The sequence below is a fragment of the Protopterus annectens genome, chromosome 13.part0, assembly GCF_019279795.1.
Source record: "Protopterus annectens isolate FY-2018-M chromosome 13.part0, PAN1.0, whole genome shotgun sequence".
Taxonomy (NCBI): Eukaryota; Metazoa; Chordata; order Ceratodontiformes; family Protopteridae; genus Protopterus; species Protopterus annectens.
In genome coordinates, this window is record NC_056747.1 from 921,418,226 (window position 1) to 921,445,263 (window position 27,038).

Genomic DNA, 27,038 nt, shown 5'->3' on the forward strand with positions numbered 1-27,038 from the left:
AATACCGACTGGTTGGAATCTCAAAAGCTTGTTTACCAAAACTTGAATTGAACCAGATACCTTTAGATTTTCAGGCTAATACTTTCCTAACTGGGTTATTTCACCTTACAGAAAGCCAAACTCCCTTGAGTTGGAAATGAACCAGTGATCTAAGGATGTTTTTGGAAATCACTAAAGTCCTCCATTCCACAGCTATCAAAATAATAAACATTGTTCATAGGTGATTACTAGGCTTAAGACCCCAAGTGACCTTTTTATACCTAGCCATGCTTTCTTATGTGAAAATCAAAACCTGAACTTTGTGTCTGTGAGGTAACTGTTATGTTAACTAACAGCCAAATGTACATTGTACTATTTATAGGTAAATACTAGGCTATCAGTCTGCAGACTAGTATAAGTCTAGCCAACAGCCAAAGAGTAGAATCAAACAATGTACCTTATATCTGTTAGGGAAAGACCTTAACCCTTCCGCCAGTTTTTGTGCAGCATGTGGATATTGGTGTGTGTTTGTGTGCATGTATCCAATATGTGTCTATATTAGTGTCAGAGTTACAGAAAGGGTTGTTTGAAAGGATAAGGTGCAGGGTTAGGGTTAAGGTCAAAATTAAACTTAGGGTTTGCAGATATTAGTAAATTAGAGAATACCTGCTAACCCTAACCCTGCCCTAACCCTGTACCTTACCTTTAAGAAAAAAACTTTCTATAACACTGACGCTATTCAGACAAATTTGATCTGAATGTGTCCCAGAGTTTAGGTGATCCAGCTGTATTGCATGTTTTCTTTTGCAATTCTTTTTCGTTTAGATAATTTGAGTTCTTTGATATGTTGAATTTTGGAATGTTTTGGAATGTTGGTACCAGTGACTTCCATTTCAGTGCCTTTGCATTCAGATAATTCAACATATCCACCCACATACACACATTATATATATATATATATATATATATATATATATATATATATATATATCATTTACAGGTAGAGGATATCAAGCAAAACTATTAAAACTACAAATAAAAATGTATGTTCTTTAAAAGAACAATTCAGTGGAAAACATTGATCTACCTGGAAAAAAATGTGACACAGGAACTATGGAAGCATAAAGAAAAACAGCCTGGGTTTTTGATAAGTATAAAAAAGAAACATGGATATGGAAAAGAAAACTTGGAGTAACAGACAGCACACTTGCCTTTGGTGTAGAAGGCTTTAGATTCTGTTCCCACACCAGGTAGATTGATTGCTGACACTGTGATGCAGCATAAGGGGGATGTTGCACTTCTGATTATGCCATCCTTCAGATGAGACATTAAACAGAGGCCTCATGTTCTTGAGTTGGTGGTAGCTCAGGTGGATTTTAAAGATCTCATTGTACCTATTGAAAAGAAGTAGGCCCTTTATCTCTATACAAAAATAACTCTTATTTACAAAATATTTACATATTTACAAATAGTTATATATGTTGAAATATATAAATATACAAGTCTGTTTACAAATATTTATAATTTTCTTTACAATCATGCTAAATATTTATCCCTATTAGACCCTTACTCCTGTTTCCATAACCACCATGCAATTTTACTTAATATTGCTGATAAAATCCATTTACCTTTAAACATAATTGCATTTATTATTTCATTCCATGTAACATAAAATAACTTTTTATCTAGTATTTTAACATGTTCTTTGTTTCTATTCCTATAATATCCATATTTAATCATATCCATTTTTATTTTATCCACTTATTTCATATCTTCAAAAACATCTTCTTTACATTGTTTTCCCCATAACTTTTTGTTACTGTTTTACTTTCAAAAACACATGTTCCTTAGTTGTTTTTTCTTGGCAATGTAAGCATATTTTGTCACTTTTCATTTTATATGGTATATTTCCTTTTACTGGCAATGTATCTATTACCAGTCTCCACAAAAAAATTCTTAACATTCTACATTATGATTACACAATTTGGTTGTTATTTTTATAGTTTTAATTTTTTCATCTGTTAAGTTTTCCCATGGTTTTACATAGTGATGTTTTATCACTACATTCATAAACCATGCTATTCTGTCATTTTCTATATCATCAATTTTTATTTTCTACAAAAGTATTTTTCTTTGTAACATTTTATTTCTTCATTTATATACTATTTTTCTCTTTTACTCTTTTTACCATACTCTAAAATTTATCATAATTATATTTATACAGTTTTGCTACTACTCTCTCATCTTTTTCATGTATACACTTTAACACTTTGTACTAATTTAATGGAGGTGTGTATACCACTTTGTTAATTAACCCTAAACCTCCTTCTTCTTTACTTACATATAAAACTCCACTTTTTACTGGGTTAAATCTAGAACCTAACACAGAAATTTCATTCACAGTAAAATATATACCCCCGTTCTTTACTACATCATCTAAACCTTTACTTTTCTCTTTATTTAAAGCCATCCCTATCATCTCTAGACACTCATTTGTGTAAATTATTTCTTCTTTTATCCATTTTGCAATGATTATAATGTCATCTGCATATGTTAACAGAACCATAATTCTTAACCCTTCAGGTGTTATATACCCCACCTCCTTCATTTTGTAATTTATTTTACATACTATCACATTCATAACTAATGCAAAGAGTATACAACTCATTGGACATCCCTGTCTTACACCACTCTTTATATGTACCTCTTGGCTTAACCAGCCATTTACAAGTATCTTTACTTTATTATCACCATACACTGACATGCATAATTTCCTAACTTTCTCACTTATATTATATTCTTTCATTATTACTCATAATATTTAATGTCCAGTTGTGTGAAATGCCTAATTAAGATCTGTCTCATGATTTTTGCTTTTCTGTTCATAATATGATCCACAATTTCTTTATCATTAATAATTCTTGACAACCTTTCCCCTTTATACTATATATGCTATCTTCATAATATTTTTCATTTTAGTTTCAAGTCTCTCTTTTTTATTATTTTTAAAACAGCTTATAATAAATGTTATTCAATACTATTTGTCTCCAGTTGTTTAATTCTTTTCTTTCTTCTTCCATGTGAATTTAAGTATTCCACTACATAATTCTTTATATATAAAATCTTCATTTGACCATTCATTGAAAATCTTTACAAACTTTTTTTTTTACCAATCCCTTACATTTTTATACATTTTATACCCTATTCCATCTGGGTCTGCAGTCAAATCTATATTTACTTGTCCTAATACTTTATCTAGCTCATTTAAAGAAATCTCCTTTTTCAATTCCTTATTCTCTTTTTCTGTTACCTTTTTACCTATCCGTGTTTTCTCACTATGTTCTTTCTTTTTTTAAACATTTCTTGCACATATTGTACTACACTATTCATAATCTTTTCCCGTGTTCTCTCTCATTTTACATTATTTTTCGTATTACACTTCCATCTTCCTTTACTATACATGCTGAAGTAACTTGATACTTCTGCACTTTTCCCTTGTAAAAATATCTTTGCTCATATAATAATTGTATTTTTGTCAATTTATTTCATATAATTATTGTTCTTTGTCAAAGTACTTTCTATCATTATGTTCTAAATCTTCCAAATGCATCAATGTATACTCTTTTATATTTTTGTTTCTCTACTTTTCTCACATCATATTGTGACTGTAAAAACATTTTTATATTTTCCTTACATATCATTCACCATTCAGACCAACTTTTATAAAATGTTCCCATAGTAATATGATCTTTCCATAACTATATAACTAATCTCTCGCCTTCATTCCATGCATTTGCATTTATCCTTTTACTCCTTTGCCTATTTTTTCCTTGTTTTCTTTTATCTCTAGCCATATTGCATGATGTTAGGAAAATCCTGTTTCAACTACCTCCCCTTCTCCTGTAACTAAACCTTCTGATATTATAAAATAATTTATTTTAGTTCTATAAATACCCATTTTGTAAGTTCATGAATTTTTGTCTCAGAGTTTTAACTTACCACATCTTATAACTTCTAACATTTTTCTTATATTATTTCTTTTCTTTTTACACTTTCCTTTTAAATCAGAGATAGTCTCCTGTCATTATAATATTCCTTTCTTTTGCAGTTATTATAAGCATATAATGTTATAATTTTATATACTTATTCTTTCCATTTTAAAATTACAATGGTTAATCTTCTCATTTTGCTAAAGTTACCTCTACTATCTTTACTGTATTTCTACAGAATACAGTTATTTCAGTACAGCTCTCATTTCACAAATTCCAAATTATCTTTCCTCCCCATAGTTTCTCTGTTTGTAATCTTTCTTCATTTGTTAAAAATCTTGTGTCTTCTAATATAATTACATCTACATCACATGTATTACACCAACTGCAGAATTCCTGTTGTTTCTAATACTATTGAGATTTACAGAAACCACTCTAAAAAACATGAACATGTTACTGAATATTAACATAAAACAGACTATTATTATCATATGTAAAGTTCGACAAAAACATGTACATGGACAAGTAATTAATTAGTTAAAGATAAAACTAGATTACTCAATTAGTTACAATTAATGCATGCTTAAAATACAGAGTAAGGCAAGACATATGTAAAAAGCTTACAGTATATGGCACTTCTGCCATAAAAGTAGTTAGGTCACTTAAGACATTGTATAGGTAGTGATAATTTAAATTAGATAAAGGAAAATGTTATGGTAAAAAGAGAATAGATATAAGAATATGTTCAAGAAGTAGGGGTTAGTCAGATTTTAGAAGGTAGGAGATTAGAACAAGTACAGATTCAAACAGAAGAGAGATAGTCTTGTAAAGAAATTTTGAAAGATGCAAGGTTCTGATTAGATTTAATCATTAATGGTAGGGCATTCCAAGCTTTGGCTATGGAACAAGTATGTAGAAGCTGGCCAGCACGTAGGTTAGGCTTGTATACCTGCAAAATTTTCAGATCTGAGATACCTTTTTGGTAGATGGTTGGTTAAATAAAAGGTGCGGGCAGGACAGACTAAAGGTTTGTAAATTCTTTTATGCACAGTTGTTTACTGCAGGTAGGAGAGATGGTGCAGAAGTTCAAGACAATTAAGGCAGTGCAGAGCTATGCAGTGATGGGTAGAATGTTTAGCATTTGTAGGAGGAAACTTGTCAACTTTGTTATAACACTGAAATATGAATTCAGTGCAGAATTCATAGCTTTTCCTCAGCATCCTTTCATTTAATGCAATCAGCTCCAAGGTCATTGGATTTCCCCTCCAGTGGTCTCAGTTTAAAATTAATCTAATTTCTCACTCAGCAGCATTTACACCCACACAGTATATCAGATCATAACCCCACAGGAAATTATGATAGGGAACATGAGTAATGTACTTGGCAAAAAGAAAGTAAAACCAATATTTTGTATTTTGATTTCTTGTTGACATACTGTGGTGTTGAGACTTTGCTTATATTAATTCACTTCTGTTTGTGTTAATAAGCATATAATATCTTGCAAGGCATTTGCATGAGACAACTCAAAGATGGTTAACATTAACAAACAATAGCATTGACCAGTAGCATTACTATGACCCTAATGTCTATTTCTAGCTTTTATCCATAATTCCCATTATGCACTTCAGGCCTGGAGATGGTGGGAAAGAAGCAAGAACTAAGACACTTGTCCAAGAGAGAGAGAGAGAGAAAAGTGGACTGAGATGTGACGAAGGAATTTAAAATTATGTATTGTGTTGGAGGGGTTGCTACTCTATAGGTTTGTGGAGAAATATTTATATAAAAGTTTTGTTATACATCTGTTGAAATTACCTAATTTTCTTGTACCTGTAGGTGCTATCTGAAAGCAGTAAATATTATTCAGGAAGAGGACTAAGACTGTTTGCTGGTTTGATTTCAGAGACAGGACGAATGGATCTTGAAGTGCAGAGATACAATTCTCCAGGATTCACTGGGTGTCTCTCTGGAGTAAGGTTCAACAACATTTCTCCGCTGAAGGCTGTATTTGTGCCAAATGATACCATGCCTCCAGTAAATGTCAGTGGTGAACTGATACAATCGAACTGTGCAGCAATGCCAACAAGCCTAAGTGTAATTCCTCCTGAACTGGATCCCTGGTACCTAGGATCAGGTAATTCCATTTCTGTTTAAATAAAAAATAAAAACAAAAGACTTTAGCATTTGTTGTTTTAAATGTAATATATGGCAGGATAACACAGATTAGCCTGCAAAACAATATTCTATGCTGAATTCTTTTTAGCAGGTGTTGTATGCATTATTTATTACACTAAAACCACAAATTGTTGATTAGAATACCTCTTAAATATGACTTCCACTAAATGGCTTCACAGTATCTTTTGCAACGGTTGTCAGCCTAGTTGTACATATAGAGAAATGTGTTAGGAAGCTATTTGTAAAATGCAAAAAACTGTGCTAAAAATTATACTATGGAAAGTCATTTCTGCTAAAAAATTGCATCTTGATGGACTCAACAGTCATCATGCCCATTGAGAACCTAGCATTACTCACAGAAAGCTGTTCAGCAGCTGAACAATAACAGTTTAGTAAATGAGGCTACCAAATCAATGGAAATCAGTTTTTCTCACTGCGCCCTCTGCTGTACCTGTCAGTGTCCTTGTTACTTACCTCACTGCAAAAATAGTGAGCCTGCATTAAAAAATATTACCTCTGCACTTAAAAACAATGTAGGTAAAATGCACAGAGCTAATGTTTTTAAGTGAGACTCACTGTTTCAATTTTGCAGTAGTAAAAGGAGTACTGAGTGTAATGCTTTGCTCATGTAAGATACACATGTTTTGTGCGTGCACACTACATTAGTTGTTCCCCAGCTGCTAATGATGGCGACAACAGCAGAAAAGAAGTTCCCAAATACAATGCTATTATTCATGAAAAGAAAATAAATTTATTTGTAAAGCAATATAATTGTGTAATAGCAATAACATAACGTTTGGGGAGGGTAATGCATGGTTTACCCTGGCTGGCTTTGTTTGATCACTCCGGCTTCCCCCCTCATTTTCAAACCATGCCAGGTGTGGATAAATCCTGCACTAGCCATACCAGACAGTGTGCTATTGTTAAAGTAATTCATTTAAGGTATGACACAGGAAAGATGTTAAAAGAAGCATCAGAACCATCCATCCTTTATTTGGCCCAAAAACTACAGTACCTGATGTTATCTTTTCCATACACCTCAACCTATAGGTTATCAGATCTGACTTGGATCCAAAGCCAGCTCTTTTAGAATCTTCAGACCAGGTGTTCTACCTTGTCTAGCCATAATACCCTGCTCTAATTGCCTCTCCCCAGATCTCATTTGCCACCATTGAGTTTAGATCATGGTTGTGAGCTCTGTCAGCTTTGTATCCATTTTGGTTATTTTTGTCTAAAGACTTTTGCTGTTATCTTCTACTCTATATTTTTATTACCATCAGCAGATAGTTGTAGTTTGTAGTTAGGTGTGATTTGTTTCTGTGTGTTTATCTTCTAGGAAGGCAGGTAGTTAGGCAGTATTAAGTTTTTTCCTTAAAAAATCTTCATAATTGTCATTAACACTTATTAATAACAGTTATTAATAGTTAATAATAATTAATACATACAGGGTTAAAGTAGTCTTCTTTCAGAGTGTTTATTACTTTCTTATTTAGTGCTTTGGAGTTAGTGTTATCTTGTTGCATTTTTTGGCATTTTTTGCCTTTTTTCCTGAAGCCGCATTGTGCCATGTTAGTTTTCTTTTCCTGAACATAGAGGAAGCTTCAGGGTTTAAAAAGCTGTGTATCCTTTGAACACAAACTGCCACTGCAAGATAACCACAACAATTTGGGCACAGTGCACTTGGAGATGGAATGTCAAGCTTGTACCACTTTTAACGCCTGAGCCCTCAGTGAAAGGAGGGCCAAATTCATCATTAAGGACCTTTGCCAGCCCTCAACTGCTTTCTCATCATCTTCCTCCTCCAGGAAGGGGAGAAAACTATAAAACAATTAAGACAATACATTTCACTGTTGGAAAAGTACAGAAGAGGGAACAGATCAACAAATATATTCGGGATGATAGACATGATAAAAGCAATTGCGCAGTATCAGAACAGATTAAGATCCATCACATACTATTGCAAATAATAAACTAAATATATCAGCACAGGCAGAAAAATGTAGAAGATATTCAGATAAATATAAAGGAAAAGTACAAAATAAGCAATGACCCAAAAGTTTTATAGAAAAGTGGGAAACAAGGCAAAAGGAAATGAAACACCACCAAAAAAAAAGAAGAAATAGACACATTTTAGAGAAATTTCGGTGAAGATCTTGTGGAATATAACAAAGATGCTGAACAGGCAAAAGAAGTAAAAGAAAGAATAAGAAGTTGAAATGTACATGATATGAAATGGGATGAAGTAACAGCCAGAGAGATTGAAAGAAAATTAAGAAAACCTCCTAACTGGAAAACCGCAGGAGCAAATGCAGTAACTAACTTCTGGCTAAAAGTATTAACATCTTTACATGAAGATTTAGCCATGAGTAAGAACTATTTATATGCACACCCCAAACAGACACCAATGTGGTTAACAACAGGAAAAACAATACTCCTCCTTAAGAGCGAACCTGCAAGCTATCCTAAAAACTATAGACTGATAACTTGCCTTCAGAAGATGTATAAACTATACACTGGAATTGGTGCTGTAAGAGTTTATAGTCATTTAGAAAAAAACTCAATCATAGCAATAGAACAAAAGGGTTACAAAAGAAAGTCATGTGGAACAAAGGATCATTTGTTGTTAAATAAATTCATAATGGAGAACTCTAAAAAGGGAAAGAATCTAAGTATGGCATGGATAGACTACAAAAAAGCATATGACAGCATCCCACAGTCATGGATAAAAGAGTGCTTACAAATGTATACTGATTGCTTGCATTATAGTGACCATGAAAGAGCGGCAAACAACTTTGCAGTCAAACCATGAAAAAGGGCAAATTATTATTCAGGGATAAAAATTCAAAGGGGATATTCCAGGTGGCTCTTTGTCACCGCTGCTCTCTTGTCTTACCTTTAACACGTTAAGATGTCTACTTAACAGATTAGGTCATGGCAACAGTTTGGTTCCTACAAAACAACAAAGTGTAAAGACTTCTCATCTTTTTGTGGATGATTTAAAACTATATAGGTCTTCAAATGAGGAACTGAAAGCACAACTACAAGTGGTCAAACTTCCTCAGATGATATAAGAATGTCATTTGGTTTTGATAAATGCGCAAAATAAACCTTTAAAGCAGGAAAGCTGCACCACCAAGAAAATATCAGTCTGGAACAGGAATGTGATATAAAAGAACCTGAGCAAGAGGGAGTGTATAAATACCTGAAAACTGATGAAGGATCAACAATAGAACATGAACAAATGCGAATAAAACTTAGTAAGTGATATTTAAGAAGATTAAAATTAATATTAAAAACAGCTTTAACACCTAGGAACAAAGTCCAGGCAATAAACCAATTTGCTCTTCCTGTCTTAACTTATAGTTTTGGATTGACTGACTGACCCCAAAAGGTATTGGATCAGTTATACAGGAAAACAAGAAAAATGCTTCATGCTTATCAAATGATTTATAAAAATCAGTGTATACCAAGGTTATAATTCCCCATTCTGAAGGCGGTATGGGCCTCCTCGAAATTGATTACATGCTGACCTCACAAGATCCAAGTGTAGTGAAAGTTTTGAAACATGAGAGAATAAGTCTAAGATGACTTCTCTACTTAGTTTAGCAGAAGCATATTGGTATCAAGCGGGAATGGAAATCAAACAAGAAATAGATAAATATCAGGCAGTAACTGAATGTGCCAAAAAAACAAAAAAGAGAATATGAGGTGAAAGACTGGATGGGAAGGCAAGAAATGTAGAAAATGCAGAAATATACTTGCAAGTGCAGAAAACTTTTGGAACAACCTCATGTTGATTTTGACCGAATGCAGGAATGGTTAAAGAAAGGTGAATTTAAACCAAAAGATGAAAGGTTAATATTGTGGACCAGGATACACTGCATATATAAAGTCTGTTGAACATGTGGAAGAAACAGACAAATGCAAGTTTTGTAAAACAGATTTGGAGACAGTCGCACATCTTGTTGCTGGGGGTGTAACATTAATGGCAGAAGGACTGCATACTGAAAGACATAATAATGTGGCAAGACTGTTACATTGGGATTGTGCAAAAATTATAATATTGAAGTATTTGAGAAGCATTGGAAACATGAACTACAAAGCATTATAGAAAATGATGAACTTTATATCACATGGGATCACCCGCTTCCAACAGTTCAAAAAATAGATGCGAGAAAGCTAGATATAGTAGTCCAGAAAAAGAAGACAAAAGTAGCACTGATCTTTGAAATTGCTATATCCAGTGACCACAGAAAGACACAAAGTCATAAAATACCAGGATTTATAGGCAGAAATGAGGGAAATGTGGAAGAAGGATACCCAGACAGTTCCAATAGTTATAGGTGCAATGGGTCTATAAAAAAGAATTTACAATCATACTTACTGTAGCTATGTTACCAATACATGTAACTCTGTATGAATTGCAATGAATTCTGGGCACATTGCTGGTGCTGCAAAGAGCACTTCTGGCTAATATCAAAGACTGAAAAAGTACTAATTTCATGAACTTTAATCATACTTTGATTTAAGAATAGGGTCCATACCCATCATGGTATTAGAAACCCAAAAGACTTGGAGAAATTAAACCACAAGAAGGCAGAGAAATAGAAAGAATGGTCTAGGTGCAAGGAGTTGAAGTTCCATGGGAAAAAGTGAGAAGAGTTCAAACACTGTTCATCATTTACTGAGGGATAGCTGGAGCCAAAGGTACACTACCCTTTGGGTCTGTTGGAGCTGATTTGATTCTAATTTCCAGTAGTTTTGGTGTTGGACTCTTCCAACTCTCCTACCCTGAGTGTACTGAGTCTCCAGACTCCAGTCTACTTCCTGTCCACTTATTCCAGCAGAGCTTTCTCTAGGACCATCTCCCTATCCTCCTCAGGTCCAAATTTCACCCTTCTGGATCTGATCTTTGGAAAATTTCTGCACTTTCAGCTGGGTGCCAGCCATTATCATTTTCAGGCTCTGCCCTTTGGTCGCAACACAGCACTGAATCACCTGATGTTCACCAAATGCATGTCAGTAGTGGCAGCCTGGCTCAGTCTTCAAGGTTTGCAGGTCTTCCCCTACTTGGATGACTGCTCCTGACTGCTTCCACAAGGCCATTTGTAATCAAGGGTTGAGATTCGTTGCTCTAGCTATGTCTGCCATTGAGCATAACAGTGAATTATGAGAAGTCCATTTTGGAATCAGTACAAGTATTGGAATTTATTAGTTGGATATGCTCTCTCAGACAAACTGTCATTATCAAGACTAATTTATTTTCATCTACAGGCTTCACATATACAGATTCACAAAAGATCAGTGGCCTCAGTTCTTCATCTCCCTGGACATATGTCTGCTATTATTTGTCTAGTACCTTTAATGAGGTTTGACATGAGGGTATTAATGTGGACTCTGACAGTTTAGTTATCCTATGTTACTAATCCTATGAACTTTCCAATTGTCTTTGTCATCATCTCATTTGTTGGTGGATGGAATCTTCTCAGATCATGGCAAGTTGACCTTTTGTTCTTCCCCATCCCCAAGCCATGGTGAGCATGGAAATTTCCCTTCTGGGGTGGGGGCATTTAGTTCAGGGAACCTGGTCACAGTACAAGACAAATCATTGCTTTATTTTGGAGATTATGACAGTTCTAGTATTGTAAGCCTTTCAGGACCTCCTTTCCAAGGGTGAGATTACCATCCAGACCGACATGTCAATGGTATGCATCAGAATAAGAGTTGGAACTTTGTTCTATCTTCCATGTCATGAGGCCCTGAGGGTTTGTCAATGAGTCTTGTCCTCTCAACAGTTTCTGATCTCAATCCTGGTGGACAGTCTAAGCTTCCTTCTTCCGCATGTAGTCATTGAATCCAGGCATAGAAATGCAGATTTTCAGTGACTGGGGTAACCCTGCTGTGACCTATTTGATTCCTATCAACACAAAGTGCAGCAGTTCCTATGCCCTGATTCTTCCAGAGGGGCAGTCCCCAAGGGACACTCTTCTGCCTGCTTGACTCCCTGGGTATACCATACACTAAACTCAATTCTTTTATAATCAAATTTCTACAAAAGTCTGCCCATTGCAGAGCAACTGTTGTCTTCATTACCCATTCTGGCCCCATCAAGCTTGATTCCCCTTCCTTTGGCCTCAACTACTTTACCCACCCTGGGTGCCAGACCCTTCTCCAGGTCTTATTTCTTATCCTTTGAACCCTTACACACTCAAGCTAACCACATGACTGCTCCAATTCCAATGATGGCCAGCAATCCCAAGCTGTCCAAGAGAGTTATTTAAATACCAGTTCCTCTTAGAAGCCTTCCACTAAGAAGGTTTACCCTAGTAAATGGAAGTGTTTTTCCATTTGGGCTTTTTCCAAATACTTAGATCCCTTTTCAGCCACCTTAGATGTATTCTGGACCTCCTGAATGTTTTTTTTTCAGTCTGGTCTTAGCTCTTCTACCATTAAGGTGCAGCTAGCCACCATTTCTAACTTTCATGTTGGCATGGATAATACCTTTGTATTGGCTGTTAATCTCTCTAAGGCCTTTTTGATTGACAGTCGTTTATTACATTCACCCATTTGTGATCTGGTGCCTCCTTGGGACCTTACTCTGTTATTGTAACTTCTCACTAGATCTCCCTTTGAACCAGCAACCATGGTGTCTAAATTTTTTTGTTATGGTGGCAGTCATGTCAGCCAGAAGGGTGTTTGAACTTAAGACACTGTGCCCCCTTATTTGATGTGTCCATCCACCCTTATTTGATTTTTCATAAAGATAGGGTTACCTTTAGGACAAACCCTTCCTTTCTGGCCAGTTTGCTTTTGAGTTTAATTTGAACTAACCCATTAATTTGCTGTTGCTCTTTCAAGAGTTATGTTACAAGAGAGAATATTTGCTTATTTGTTTGAATGTTCATAGGCAACTCAGATTCTATTTGGAGAGGAATAAAAATCTCAAAAATCTGAACAGCCTTTTGTCTCCATTTCTAAGTCAAGATTTGGTAAGCCTGTTTCCAAAGTGACCCTATCAAGATGGCTCTCCAATTGTATCTCCTTTGCTTGCCTCCTGAAAGGAATTTCTTTACCTGTGAAGCCTTGAGATCAGGCTTTAATCCATAATATTTGTGCTGCAGCTACTTGAATCAATCTTCAAATCCTCATAACTTTGTGTTCCAATACAAACTAGACATTCAGTCTAGGTCTAGTATTTCTTTTTGTTCCACCATTTTGTGAAATGTTCTCTCCTAGGACCATCCTGTTTTTTTTTTCCTTTCTGGGAACTCTTTCCCACAGGTTGAGATGGAAGGAAAAGACAATATTGGATGTAAAAATTATGAACTTACCATAATGATAGATATGTGTTATCTTCTTCCATTCTTCTCAACCATCCCTCCCTCCATGCACCCTCCAAATTGCCACCTTTAATGAGTTGCTCCTGACCAATCTTGTGGAACAGCCTCAAAGCTATGTGTATGAGTTCTTATCCTACCCTCTACCAATTTCCTGCAGACTTGTCAACCTTTTAACTATGTTTTATAATGCTAGGAACATTTATGAGGCAAACGAGATCTGAGGAGAGACAGCTAGAGCAGGGTGTTATGGGTAGAAGAGGTGGAGCTCCTGGACTGAAGATTCTGAAATGTTTGGCTTCACATCTGAGTCAGATCTGATAGCCCACAAGTTAAGGAGGACAGAAGAAGATGACATGGATTTATCGTTAGTAAGTACATACGTTTTGTTTATAGTAACTGAAAAATACTGTCTCTTTAACTGATCATACAACCATCCTGGTGAATACCAGACATGTAATAATGGTGAGGTGACACACGACAGTCAGTAACAGCATTGTAAGTTTACTATGCCAGTCTTTTGATGTGATACTTATTACATTAAAAAAGTAAAATATAAAATTACACAGACGTTTAAAATAAAAAGTATGTTCTGTAGCAGACCAATAAAACTAACCTTGCAAGATATTTTGTTCTCTTATATTCCTGGATCCTAGACACCAAAAGATCTTTTATGTCTTGTGTTTTTGGTCAAGTGAATTAAGTATCACTGAAAAAATCAAATCCTATTTTAAAATAGTCAGGTCTCATGGCATAGAGGGCACTTTCTGTGGCCCAGGCAACCAATGCTTGATTAGTGTCTCAGCTTGTTGATGGAGCTGGAAGGGGAGGATGGGAATGAATAGCCACTACAGACTCATCCATATTGGGGAGGGGGAGGTAGTTGTGGTTTGCTAATTAAGTAACACCTAGTGGGAGTACGAGCCTGTGAGCATGCCCTGCATTTATGCATCAGCACATTGCCAAGAGAATATGCAGAGCCACAATGTGTGGCAGGCAGCATTGTGGAGCTCAGAGAACTGCTGTAGAGTGGTGCTCCACTTCAGGAGGGGTAGACTGCCCCACAAGACCAGGAAGCTGTCCCACTTTCTACTGTGCAGCTATGGCCACAGGAGGAATGAAAAGACTAATGAGGTGTCCTGGGCAAGAGCAAATGAGTCATGGTACTCTCTCCTACCCTGCAGTTGCCTGGCTCTCTTCCCTGAAAGAACAAGTGGGCTAATTGTGTAAAGATAGTAGAGCCATCAAGAAGTTTCTGTGGAGGATTAAACTGTATATGTGGTACATATTTTTAATGTATAATTATACTTTTATATATATTCTAAAGATAATCCAAGAGCTTACTCCCTTTGAATTATTATTTTATTACCATAATACTAACACAATAAGTCTGAGTTAGGAATTTATTTATCTACACTAATAGTTCACCAGATTTCTTATAGACAACCATGACTTCATATTTTTTCTGTGTTGCAGCCCAGGTGTTATCTTTTTACAGAGCGAGAAAGCCCTGTGGTGTAGATGGTTAAAATTCTACCTGCAGCATAATTACCTGGGTTCAGTTAGCAGTTCGGGAACTGGAGAAACCATCTGAGAAGAATGAGATTGAATGGCCAAGGTCAACTCATGTACCCCAAGGGAAGGAGTCAGTTTATGTCTCTGTGCAGATGCAGTGCTTGGGAGAAGGTTGAATTCTGTGATGCGGCACACAGCAACATGGACCGGAGGGGGGGGGGGGTTGAGCTTGGCCAAACGGTGCACTACTGCTAAGCACTGTGCAGCCACTCACAGCAGCTGTTTGTAGCCATCACTGCCTGCCTGATAGATGGTGGACAACTAAAAGCATCACAAGCCTTTTCTCTTATAGGTGAAAACCTGCTGACTCTACTCTCACTGTCCCTCCTGGCAAGTTCTAGTTTCAGGAGCAAATAGGAATGAGTGGGTCAGTTACGGGCATGGCTTGCTGGTTGCAGGGGGACAGGACCAAAAGAATGTAATAAAAAACCTCATTTGTTTATTAACTACCAAAAGCTAAAATCTGATTCTAATCAGTCATGTAAGGAACAATGTTATGACTTAAGAGTAATGCATCTCTGCTGTCCATTGATAGAAATTGTTTATTCTAATTTCATTGTACTTTCTTCGCAGTTTTCGTTTAATTTACTGTGGGTATTTTATATATGTCTTACTAATTATCCTATTATGTCACATTTGCTTCTATTTAAAATTGTTGGTTTTAACATCCCCTTGCTGTTTTTATGGAACAGTACCATTTCATACTGAAATTAGAGTTTGGTTGTAGTGTTAGAATCCAGTGTTGTAACTCACATTAGCTAATTTAACAACATTTGTAAATGGTCTGAGATTTCATATATCTGTATTATATGTGGTGGTGGTGCTGCGGTAGCGTTGTCACCTCACAGTAAGACACTGTCCGGTTCGATTCTCAGCTTGAGCATCTTCTGCGTGGAGACATGCGTGAATGGGCATACCTTCGTTGAAGGTTGTGTGTCAGGGCTGGTAACTCGGCATGTAAAAATCAACTACCAATCATTAGCGGACTGGAGTTCCGCTGTGGCAACCCCTAACCGGGAAAAGCTGAAAGACACAACAACAACATATGCAACAGAATTCTGAAACCAAAAAAGAAAAAAAAATAAGCAATCCTCTTTCAGTATGTCAGTGTTTCAGTGTATTGTGGAATATACATGTCTACAGTTTCACACAAACCTAACTAGGAGCCTGCATCCTTTGATCAAATTCTCAGTCACCTGCCAGCTTCTCTACTAGTTAGTTGTTGCTCTATTATATGCATGAAACTGCTATCAAATTGAGAAAGGTTTGTTATGCATGATCTGCAAACTTGAATCCATGTTGTATAATATTGTACAAAAGACCTCCCTACAGAAGTTTACACAAGAGAACCCTTTGTGTGCCTTACACAGTATACTTGTCAGGCTGCTGGGTCGAGAATGATCAACTGAAGTTGCTTTATTAATTTTGGGGATTGGAACTAGTGCGGTCTCCTTCCACACTCTTCAGACGGGCATTGGGTATACAAAGATGTTTGAAATAGGACTAGATTATCTCTAGCATTACTGCAAAAGAACACCTTTCAGTTATTTGACTCTGCCTTGAGTCTGGTCTGATTTTTCTTTGACTTCTTTCTCTGAAAGGATTGGACATTCATTTCAGGATGTTTTGATTATCACTGATCAGATTTCCACGCAGTGGTTAATGAAAGAACTACCGAGAGTACCAGCCATGGATTCTTCATCCACAGGGCCTTTTGTATACATATTCAGTATAATCATAACACAACATTTATATACACAGGAGAGTATTACTTTCTCATCTGTAGAGGACATTCCTTTTATATTTGACAAACACAAGTAAAAAAAAAAAACAAGAATAGGTGCACATACAGTGTCTGCTATTTATATAGGACGACATACATGCACACACATATGATAAGAGCATAACACAAGGAGAAAAGCAGTACTTGCCCTTTTCATAAAGTGAACTAGGGAGAAGATCATGAAAGCAGGGGGGGGGGATTTTGTTTATATGAGTAAGAGAGATAGGAAGGGGGAAGAGAAAGGTATTTGATTCTGCATGTGTGTTAGTAGAAGGGGGCTTGATATGTGTGACCTAGACTACCAAATAAATAGATAGACTGCTAGTAATAACAAATAGTAGCAAAGCTGGTGATAGAGTCACTTATGATAAAAAGGGATCACTTTTCAGTAGAAGGCACACTTCCTGTATTAGTGCATGTATACTTTCCATGTTTTATGCATATAGCTATTCCACTGTTGTGTGTTGTAGCTGAATTGTTTTTTTTTTTCTGTGAGTTTTTGCTCCTCATGCCAACATTAAATTGCAGAATGAATACCTCTTAGCTTTTTTATTTTCTGATTACCATATTATAGCAATTGCTGCAGCCATTACTAACCATTAATCAACAACTATATGCCTTTCATGCCATTGCTATTTTGCTATTTTATAAAGTATGTCAAGCTAAGTACTTTTCATTGAAGTGGCAAGATGATAAAGGACAACTAGGTTAGTTCCTAATGCTTTAGTTTCTTCTGCATTCAAGAGACGTGCTGTAGTTGAACTGATTATCTCCCAAGCTGCTAGTAGGATGTTTACATGCGCGCATGTGTGTATGTGTGTTCATGTGTGCGTGTGTGTATGTGTGTTCATGTGTGTGTGTTCATGTGTGTGTGTGTGTGTGTGTGTGTGTGTGTGCATGTGTGTATGTGTGTTCATGTGCGTGTGTGTGTGTGTGTGTGTGTGTGTGTGCGCATGTGTGTATGTGTGTTCATGTGTGCGTGTGTGTATGTGTGTTCATGTGTGTGTGCGCGTGTGTGTATGTGTGTTCATGTGTGCGTGTGTATGTGTGCGTGTGTGTGCGTGTGTGTATGTGTGTGTGTGTGTGTGTGTGTGTGTGTGTGTGTGTGTGTGTGTGTGTGTGTGTGTGTGTGTGTGTGCGTGTGATGTTTGTCTGTGTACATACAGACATCATGTGTGTGTGTATGTGTATACATTTCTGTGTGTGGTTGTTTGTGTCTGTTGTTTGTACATGCTCATGTGTACATGTATCCTGCAATGACCTAGAAGCCTGTTTAGATTTAGTTTCTCTGTGTTATGCCTGTTGAATGTAAAAAGTTGATTAAGAGGGGCATCAGAGAAGAATGAATGAATGGATGAAGGAATTAATCAATAGCTCATGCATGTTCATTAACTGTTTAAAAAACTGTGGTTGATGTTTATTTTATGCAAATATGTTTGACAGTTGTTCCTGGATCTTTTCTCCCCAGGGCATTGCCCACTTGGGCATTTTCAGTCATATAAGCTAAAAATAAGTAACAGAAAAAAATTAAACACCAGTGCTGAGAAAGAAAATTATCATGATATGTATTCCAATACAGCTCATATAATTTTAAATAAGAGGAAACAAAGAGTAACTGTACCAATAATGATGGACTACTTCAACAAAAGTCTGCTCAAAGTTATACAGCCTTGGTTTTGGTTATATTATGCATGGGAGTGAAGGATGCAAAGTCCTCTGTATCTGTGCATGAAGTAGTCGTGGTAGTCTACTAAACACCGAAAGTGTGATAAGAGACCTTGGGACACAGGTGGACAGTAGACTCTCCTTTGATAATCACATTGTCACAGTAGTCAGGAAATCCTTCTACGTGGCGTACCTCATCACAAAAGGTTTCTCATCCAGGAAAAAAGAGGTCATTGTTCACATCTACTCGTCACTCATTAGACCCATTATAGAGTACAACGCCCCTTTTGGTATGTACCTCACAAGCATACCTCTCAACCTGGAATCATCAAAAATCTGGACAAGGCCCATGAAAAATAGGTACAAATCTGTACACTAATTAACATATAATTTGCGTACATAATTATGTAACCCCACCCACTCTTGTGGAATTGTGGGATGCCATATTTTCTTATGAAATGTTATTATTTTAAAACCATCTTCCGCAATGCAGAAACAAGCCTTAGCTAAAAATGTGAAAAATGTCATCTACTGCAGTTGTAAATGGCTGTGAAATGGTAATATGAGCACATTAACAGACTTTATTGGATATATTTTAACATATTACCTTAACTTCTCTGTTTCACATCACTTTACAAAAGTTCATCTTGCCCATGTGTAAGAGGAAAATGCAGAGAAATAACTAGCTGGTAATGGAGGGGTGAATTTGTACATAAAATAAATAAATGAGCTTTTCTGCTGAGAGGCACATTTTAGCCAAGGAAATGAACTAGCTACAGGGAAAAATTCTGCAAAGTTTCAATTGCAGTCATTAGTGCTGACTGAAAAATACAATTTCCTTCATCTTTCTCTGTATTGCCAGCTTCAAAGTTTACCACTAGGTTACGATTTTTCCCACCAGAGGGTAATGTAATATTGTTTCATTAGACACTGAGGAATCATATTGCCAGTCTGTATCATATGGCAAAATTGCATGCTAGGGGTCAATATATGTACAGGGGAAGTACAATGGTCTTAGAAATGAGGATGAATGTATATATGCATGCTATGTGCTGTAGGGATTTAAGCTTAAAGAAACAGGCTGAACATGAAAATCCATTACAGTCTAGTTTCAGCACAGTAGTGTATTGTAGTTAGACACTTTCTCCCAGCAGAAGAAAAGGACCTGAAGTAGTCTTCCAGGTCAAGACTCCATGGCAATGGAGTGATTCTTGTTGTGTCTTATTCCATTTGTCTGTTTATGTTATGATTCACGGAGACCTTTTATTTAAAATAAGTTAGCTTCTGGCAGATAAAGAGAGCAACAAATAGTAGTGGAGTCAAGTTTGTAGAGCTCACACCAGGTAATCACACACACACACACACACACACACACTCACACTCACACTCGCACTCACACACACACTCACACACACACACACACACACACACACACACACACACACACACACACACACACACACACACACACACACACACACGCCTAAAATACTTGTCCAGCCAGATACAAATAAAATTACATTGAAACGAGCAGCACAAAACCAGCAGCTAAAGTAAGACATGGAACAGCACGCCTCATTTAAAATAAACTGAAATGGCTCAGGTAAAATAAATTGAAACCAGCAGTAGACACTAAGATAAAATAAAATAAATTGAAAAGAGCGAGCAGCACACCTCAACGGCTCACATAAAATACATTGAAACGAGCAGCACACAACCAGCAGCTAAAGTAAGACATGGAAAAGCGCACCTCATTTAAAATAAATTGAAATGCCTCAGATAAAATAAAATAAATTGAACCTAGCAGCAGCTACACTTGCCCAGCCGATGCGAGCATTAAAAAAACTGCAGCAGCAAAAGAAATGAGCAGCACACTTCATTTAAAATTAATTGAAATTGCTCAGGTCAGGGCTCAGATAAAATAAATTGAAGCTAGCAGTGCATGCAGCCTCAAGTACATGCTCAGATTAAATTGAAATGAGCAGCAGGCAGCAAAACTGAAACGACCCACAGAGAGAAATGGCCCAGCAGCAGGTAATCTTTGTACACATAACGGCCCAACAATAGCAGGTAAAATGGTAATGCCCAAACAGATAAGCTGAAATGTCTGAAGAACAATTTTTTATTTTTATTTTATTTTATTTATTTAACATTTGTTGACCGGGAATGTCCGACTAGGTTCCACAGATCCTGTTTTCAGCGGAGGCCCGGGGAGAAATGCTCCAAATGCATGTCTTTGGAATGTGGGAGGAAACCGGAGTACCCGGAGGAAACCCACGCGAACACAGGGAGAACATGCAAACTCCACACAGAAGGCACCCCAGCCGAGAATCGAACCGGAGAACCTCTTGCTGTGAGGTGACAACGTTAACCGCTGCACCACTGTGCCGCCCATACAATAATTCATACAACAATGTTCTTACCTGGAGGCTGGGACATGATGTGGGCGGACTCTGCAAAAGTTATATGCACATGATCCATCTCCCCCGCCATTGTTGTTCATATTCTTCTATTCCCTCCAGTCCAACAGGCAGTAGCTGATGTCATCACGCACACCCCTGTAGGCTGGTGATGGGTGGTGACATCAGCCATACATTTAAAGAGGAACTGTATAAAAAAATTTAAAGTGCTAAACTGTTTTAAAAAAAAAGTCCGGGAAATTCGGAAATTAAGGGGGCCAGTCGGGAATTCGTGTCACCCCAATATTTTGCCGTCAAAATCGGTAAAAACTGAGGAATTCAGTACTGTTGAGAGGTATGCTCACAAGATATCTACAACAACTGGCAAGGCTGCAGAAATACCTCACAAAGAGGATTACCGGCCTCAAACAGATGCCCTATGCAGGCCGCCTCAAAAAACTCCAGCTTTATTCCGTCGCATATCGCCTACTCAGAGGTGATCTCTGCCTAACATACAAAGCTATGTCAAACCCAGAGCTGTTTGACATGCTCCACTTAAAATAAATCCCAATCCCTCTGAGCTACACACTCTAGGGACCTAAACCTTGTCACCACAATAAACAGAACATGCTGGAGGGATAGATTCGTATTACAGAGACTTCCCATACTCTGGAACAAACTACCTATCTATATCAAACAAAGATCCTCATTAGCATTCTTCAAAAAAAATCTTGATGATTGGATGGGAAACCTCTGTGGGTCTGCTCGACAGGGGCACAGGAAAATAATTTTCTTGGGTGGCGAAAGCCAGGGTATCTTTTTGGCTAGGCTTGTATAGGACCTAGGGCCAATAGCCTAGTATCCATCTATGAACCTATGAACCTGTGAAGTAAAGTACCCCCCAGTAGCACCCAGGTCTTGAAGTTTAGCCTTGTTAATTTTTACAGTTCCATTGAAATGGTTCTTTGCTCAAGTGGAAATCACTTAAACTACAACAAAAATAAAGTTATCTGATTTTTAGGGTGTGTGTGTGTGTGTGTGTGTGTGTGTGTGTGTGAGCGTGTGTGTGTGTGTGTGTGTGTGTGTGTGTGTGTGAGCGTGTGTGTGTGCACGCTTTCTGCTGCAACTGATACTGGAGGCTATACAACTGATTTTCATATGTATACTAGGCTAGTGATAACTACAACTAATGTGAAATCTTCACTTGTTTTTTTTCAGAATTTCCTCATACTCATGACGATGGCCTTTTTGGAATTGTTGTTGGATGTGAGTAAAACATTCTTCTTCTTTATTTTGAATTTTGAATATATTTCCAAAGACAGCAGGGTGATGAGATAATCTGTGTAAATGATTCATAGAAGCAAAGATGGTAAAAGTAGAAGGAATAAACAAAGTTATTCACTGGGTAACACACCACACTGCCTCTGCATTTCTAGAAGGGGCCTGAGAAGTAGGAAGGGACAATATCACTTGCACTGAAGGGAACAGCCATGCCTGCTTTAGTACTTCTTACACTGTGCACAGTTTTCATAGTGTTGTTTTAGAGTTAAGTTTTAGAGCAAGTTTGACAGTATCTGAGAATAAATACTTTATGGTCTTGAGCTGATGTCTGAAAAATGCAGTTTACTACAAAAATAAATAAATACAACAGTGTCTAATACAGCAATAAAAAATGAAATAAGGGTATCATATTTTCAGATTTTTTTACAATTTATTATGCTAGCTGTCCACTGAAGCTGTCACTGCAGTCTGGTTATCAGGTCTTTGAAGATGGATTAACTATTTGTTCTGTGGTGAAATCCCATTTTTTGTAACAAGAAACATATTTATTAAGTATTCTTCCCTTGTATGTATTGTTCCCACGGTTCTCATTTTTCCTATGTAATTTGCTCCTATCCTTTACTAAAGATCCCAATCCCGGTTGTTTTATCTCTGCTATATTCACTACTTCTAGTACAGTTGGATTAGACTTTGATTTCCATTTTCTAGTAATTGCTTTTTTGACAACCACCATAATTAGACTCAGCAAGGCCATACTATGTCTAGGCAATTCTGATATTGTATAGCTCAGAAAAATCATTCCCTAATTACGCCAGTTTGCTTACCCAGTATTTCTGATAGACTCGTCTGCAGGGAATTTTTAAAGGCTGCCAACTCATTTCACTCCCAGAAAATATGTTCCCAATTACCTCTTTCTTCCTCATCGCACCTCCACCATTTGCTGTCTACCTGAGGAAAAATTCTTTAGAGTCTGCTTGGGGTATAAAAATATCTATGTAAACATTTCCAAGCAGAAATCCTAAATCTTCTAGATTTTGTTGCATATTTGGGAGGCAAACATATATTACCTCATGGTTCTTTATGACTTGCTTATCCAGTCTTTCTTCCCAATCCTTTCTAACCTACTCTGACTGATTCTAATAGTTATCACGCAATATTTTGTATGCCCTACAAGTTATTTCTTTTTTAACAGCATCTTCTGTTCTAGATTCTACTAAAAACTCTACCAGTACTGGTCTTCCATTTAAGACCTCCCTGTTTCTTTTTCTTTGCCTATACACTGATATCAATCCTTGATAGGAAAGGCAATCTCTAATCTGCAATCCAAATAAATTCTTGGCATCTTCCCACTCTGTTACCTTTCCTTCTCTAGTTACTTGCTCTGAATATCTTGATTCCTTTTCCAGTTTTTTTTCAATAAATTCCAGCCCCCTCTTCTATTGTCTGTATTCAAACGAAAAAAGCCCAAATGAGAAGGGCAACCAGTTCCTGAAACTTCTTTATTTCAAATGTAACCGCACATTAATGTTCCAACCATAATACATTTTCATCTGGCATGAATAAGACTTCATCAGATGAACACAAAACCTTCTTACCATTCCCCTTTTATAGTAAAATCTCTAATCAATCAGTCTTAGTATGCACTTTTATAAGGAAGTAAGATTTTTGTTTAAACTGATGTGGATTGGGGTGTGATTAATTAGAGATTTTACTATAAAAGGGGAATGGTAAGAAGGTTTTGTGTTCATCTGATGAAGTTTTGCTCATACTAGACAAAAACGTATTGTGGTTGGAACATTAATGTGTTGTGACATTTGAAATAAAGGAGTTTCAGGAACTGGTTGCATTTCTTATATGTGGCTTTTTCTTTAGGTTCAGGTTTGGATTTGGCACATTACTCAGTTTTGACTGTGTTATTGTCTGTGTTTCTATTTGTAGTCATCCCTATTGGCAGAATCCCCTTTCTCCATTCCTGTCTTGGCTTAGCTCTTAGAATACTTTGTTATTTCATGAATATAATATTCTGTATGATTATTGTTATTCTCCTTAAAGGTCTGCATCCAAAATCCCAGTCTCTCCTTGTTTCTTGAGCTGCCCCCCCCCCCCCCGTTTCATCCTCATCCTTTTCCACTTGGAATTATAGGTTTATGCCTGTGCTATCTTTAGGAGCCTTAACTGTATAGCTCTGAAATACCCCTTAAATTGGGCAATCCAAATTTGCCTTGTTCTATTGTAAGAATAAGCTTGTCCCATTGACTCGTGTCATCTTCCCCTCCCAGATAAAGTCCTTCAGCTCGTTATTAATTGCTTCTCCTCTGGTTGATAAAAAATCCCTGACCTGTGTATAAAACTAAAGAGACTAAAACATTTAAAGTGCTTGTATCTTACTATCCATATCCATATGTTTTGTTTAACAATATTTTGAGAGGATTAGAAGTACCAACATCCCCGAAGAAAGCAGTGGTAGCTTTAATACCTAAAGAGGGTAAAGCTCTATCAGATCCAGCTTCATACAGACCCATTTCAATACTAAACCATCATTATAAAGTGTTTAGGGCTATAATGGCTAAAAAAATGGCAAAAGTGATGCCAAAATTGATAGATATTGATCAATGTGGATTTGTGGAGGGGATGCAAACATTTGACAACATTAATCAAACACTGATGATCCAGAGGGAAGCAGAATATAAGAAAATGCCACTGTTATCGGTGGGTCTTGATGCAGAGAAGGCATTTGACAGAGTAAGCAGGAACTTTATGAACAGGGCAATGGAAACATTTGTGTTCCCTGATAAAACTGTAAGGTTGATTGGGAGGATATATGAGGGATCAGAGGAGAAAATTAAAAGTATGTGGGTTCCTCTCTGATGATTTCTGCTTGAGCAGAGGAACCAAGCAGGGGTGTCCTATTTCCCCTTTGTTATTTGTGATATATTTAGAACCATTGGCAAAGAAAATAAAGTACTCAAAAATTCAAGGATATAATCGGTATGGTAGTCAAGAAAAGCAGGCTCTACTTGTAGATGATATTATTTTAAACCTGATAAAAGCAGAAAAGGACATTGCAGTGTTGTGGAACATTTTGAGACAGTTTCATATCTTTTGGGGATACAAAATTAATGAAGCTAAAACAAAGGTAATAGCAGTAAATTATGTACCCACACACAAATTGGTTCAGCAATATCCATATTTATGGGGACATGATAAAATTAAGTATTTAGGAGTATGGATTAAAAAGGATTCTGGTGCAGCTAAGGAAATATGGGAAGAGACTAAACGAAAGATAATGGAAAACTGAGAAAGTGGTGAAATGCTTTGTTAATAATTAACACTGTGTTTTTTAACTTCTTCTCCATTCCCATCACTGAACACCTCTCAAACTGTTCCCCTGGCTTCCACACATGCCCAGTTCCTTGATCCCCTGATTGCACTGTCTGAGTATTCCTAGCTGGCTCTTCACCAGTTGGACCCTTTACTCCTTAGGAATTTGACCTCAGCAGTAATTCACTAGTTGCCTGAGGGAGTGGAAGATCCAGTGGGGAGTTGCATTGTCAGAGACAGGAGCCATCTTCATTACAGTAGCTGCTCAGAGTCCCTACTTTAGGGGTAACTTGTGCATTGATGTTAGAGATGTTGATGGCTCTTTTAATTCTAATAGATGACCTGTGAGACTCCTGTTCTCCAACAGAGGTCATGCAGGTACCAGGCTTTCCCAAAACCCTCTCCCTGGCATAACAGAGCTGGTCATTGGTTGTTTCATCCTGTTCCTCACCTCAATCAGCACTACTAGTGGTTGGAGTCATTAATATTGTATTTTCACAGATTTTTGTCATGTTATAATCCCCTTAATAAATGAGAATTGCCTGGGAAGGAGACCTTAAATCAAGGTTATTGCTATAATTTTAATTCCACCCTTCATATTCTCCTGCAGGCATTGTCAAATCATTATTATGGCAGATTTGCAACCTCCATGTGGTGAACCCCATCTTTCTCATTTTGAGCATCAGATTGTGGATCAAGGACTGGAACTCTAAATCCACCAAGGCTCACAAAGTTAAACCTTGCCGTGGCTGACAATGAACTGTCCTCTTCCTGCTTCTATCTTTTTAAGTGAATACACAGCTGCATTTACTTTTAGGCCATTGCTTAACCTAGTCTACTTGCTTTATATTATTGTCCAGGTAGTCCAACTGTTAATAATCTGTGCCAAAAATAAAGACAGCAAATTAGATTATTCATTAATGCTCTAAGACAAAACCCTCAGAATTACAGGTACATTCCTGTAATGAACAAGACACAGGAAGCAAAAGAAATGCTGAAAAGCAAATTAAGCAAAATGAAGATTACGACCAGAAGACAAAATTCTGTCTCTGTATTCCTTGTATTCATCAAGAAAAATTATTCACCGTCTTATATCACTTTGCTGGGCTGATCCCAGATGATTACTTTGCAGTAATGCTACTGTTGAAATGATGAGACATCATGACTGTGCCTTTCCAACTATTGGCACAGCCTTGAGTTTGGCATGTTTGTTGCACTGGATACATTACACCGGCCTCCATTTTGTTTAGAAGCTGATGCAGTCCTTTATTATGGATTATTTGTATAGCACATATTTACATGACATCTCTGGGAATTATTATTATTTTTTTGGTTTTACTTTCATGCTTTATTTTGTTAAACCAAGAAGTCAAAATATGGTAATTTATACCCTCGCATAGCTGTGAATGTCCTTCTCTGCCACCTCATTTTGATGGCTTGTGGTAGCAATTATAATTATCAAAAATAAATTCCCAGCTGTTTCATCTATTCCTTACCAAATAATGGTGCTCCTGCCTTATGACACATTGACATAGCT

The 27,038-nt window shown here is 36.9% G+C and overlaps 1 protein-coding gene across 1 annotated transcript in view; it reads left to right on the plus strand.

Annotated features, from left to right (window-relative positions):
• The window catches only part of CNTNAP1 (contactin associated protein 1), a 941,217-nt gene that overhangs the window by 865,579 nt on the left and 48,600 nt on the right, over positions 1–27,038 (plus strand). Inside the window, exons 22-23 of the mRNA XM_044054679.1 lie at positions 5,869–6,099; positions 22,118–22,165. Coding sequence (XP_043910614.1) covers positions 5,869–6,099; positions 22,118–22,165 — 279 coding nt within the window. The remainder of the gene's footprint in view (positions 1–5,868; positions 6,100–22,117; positions 22,166–27,038) is intronic.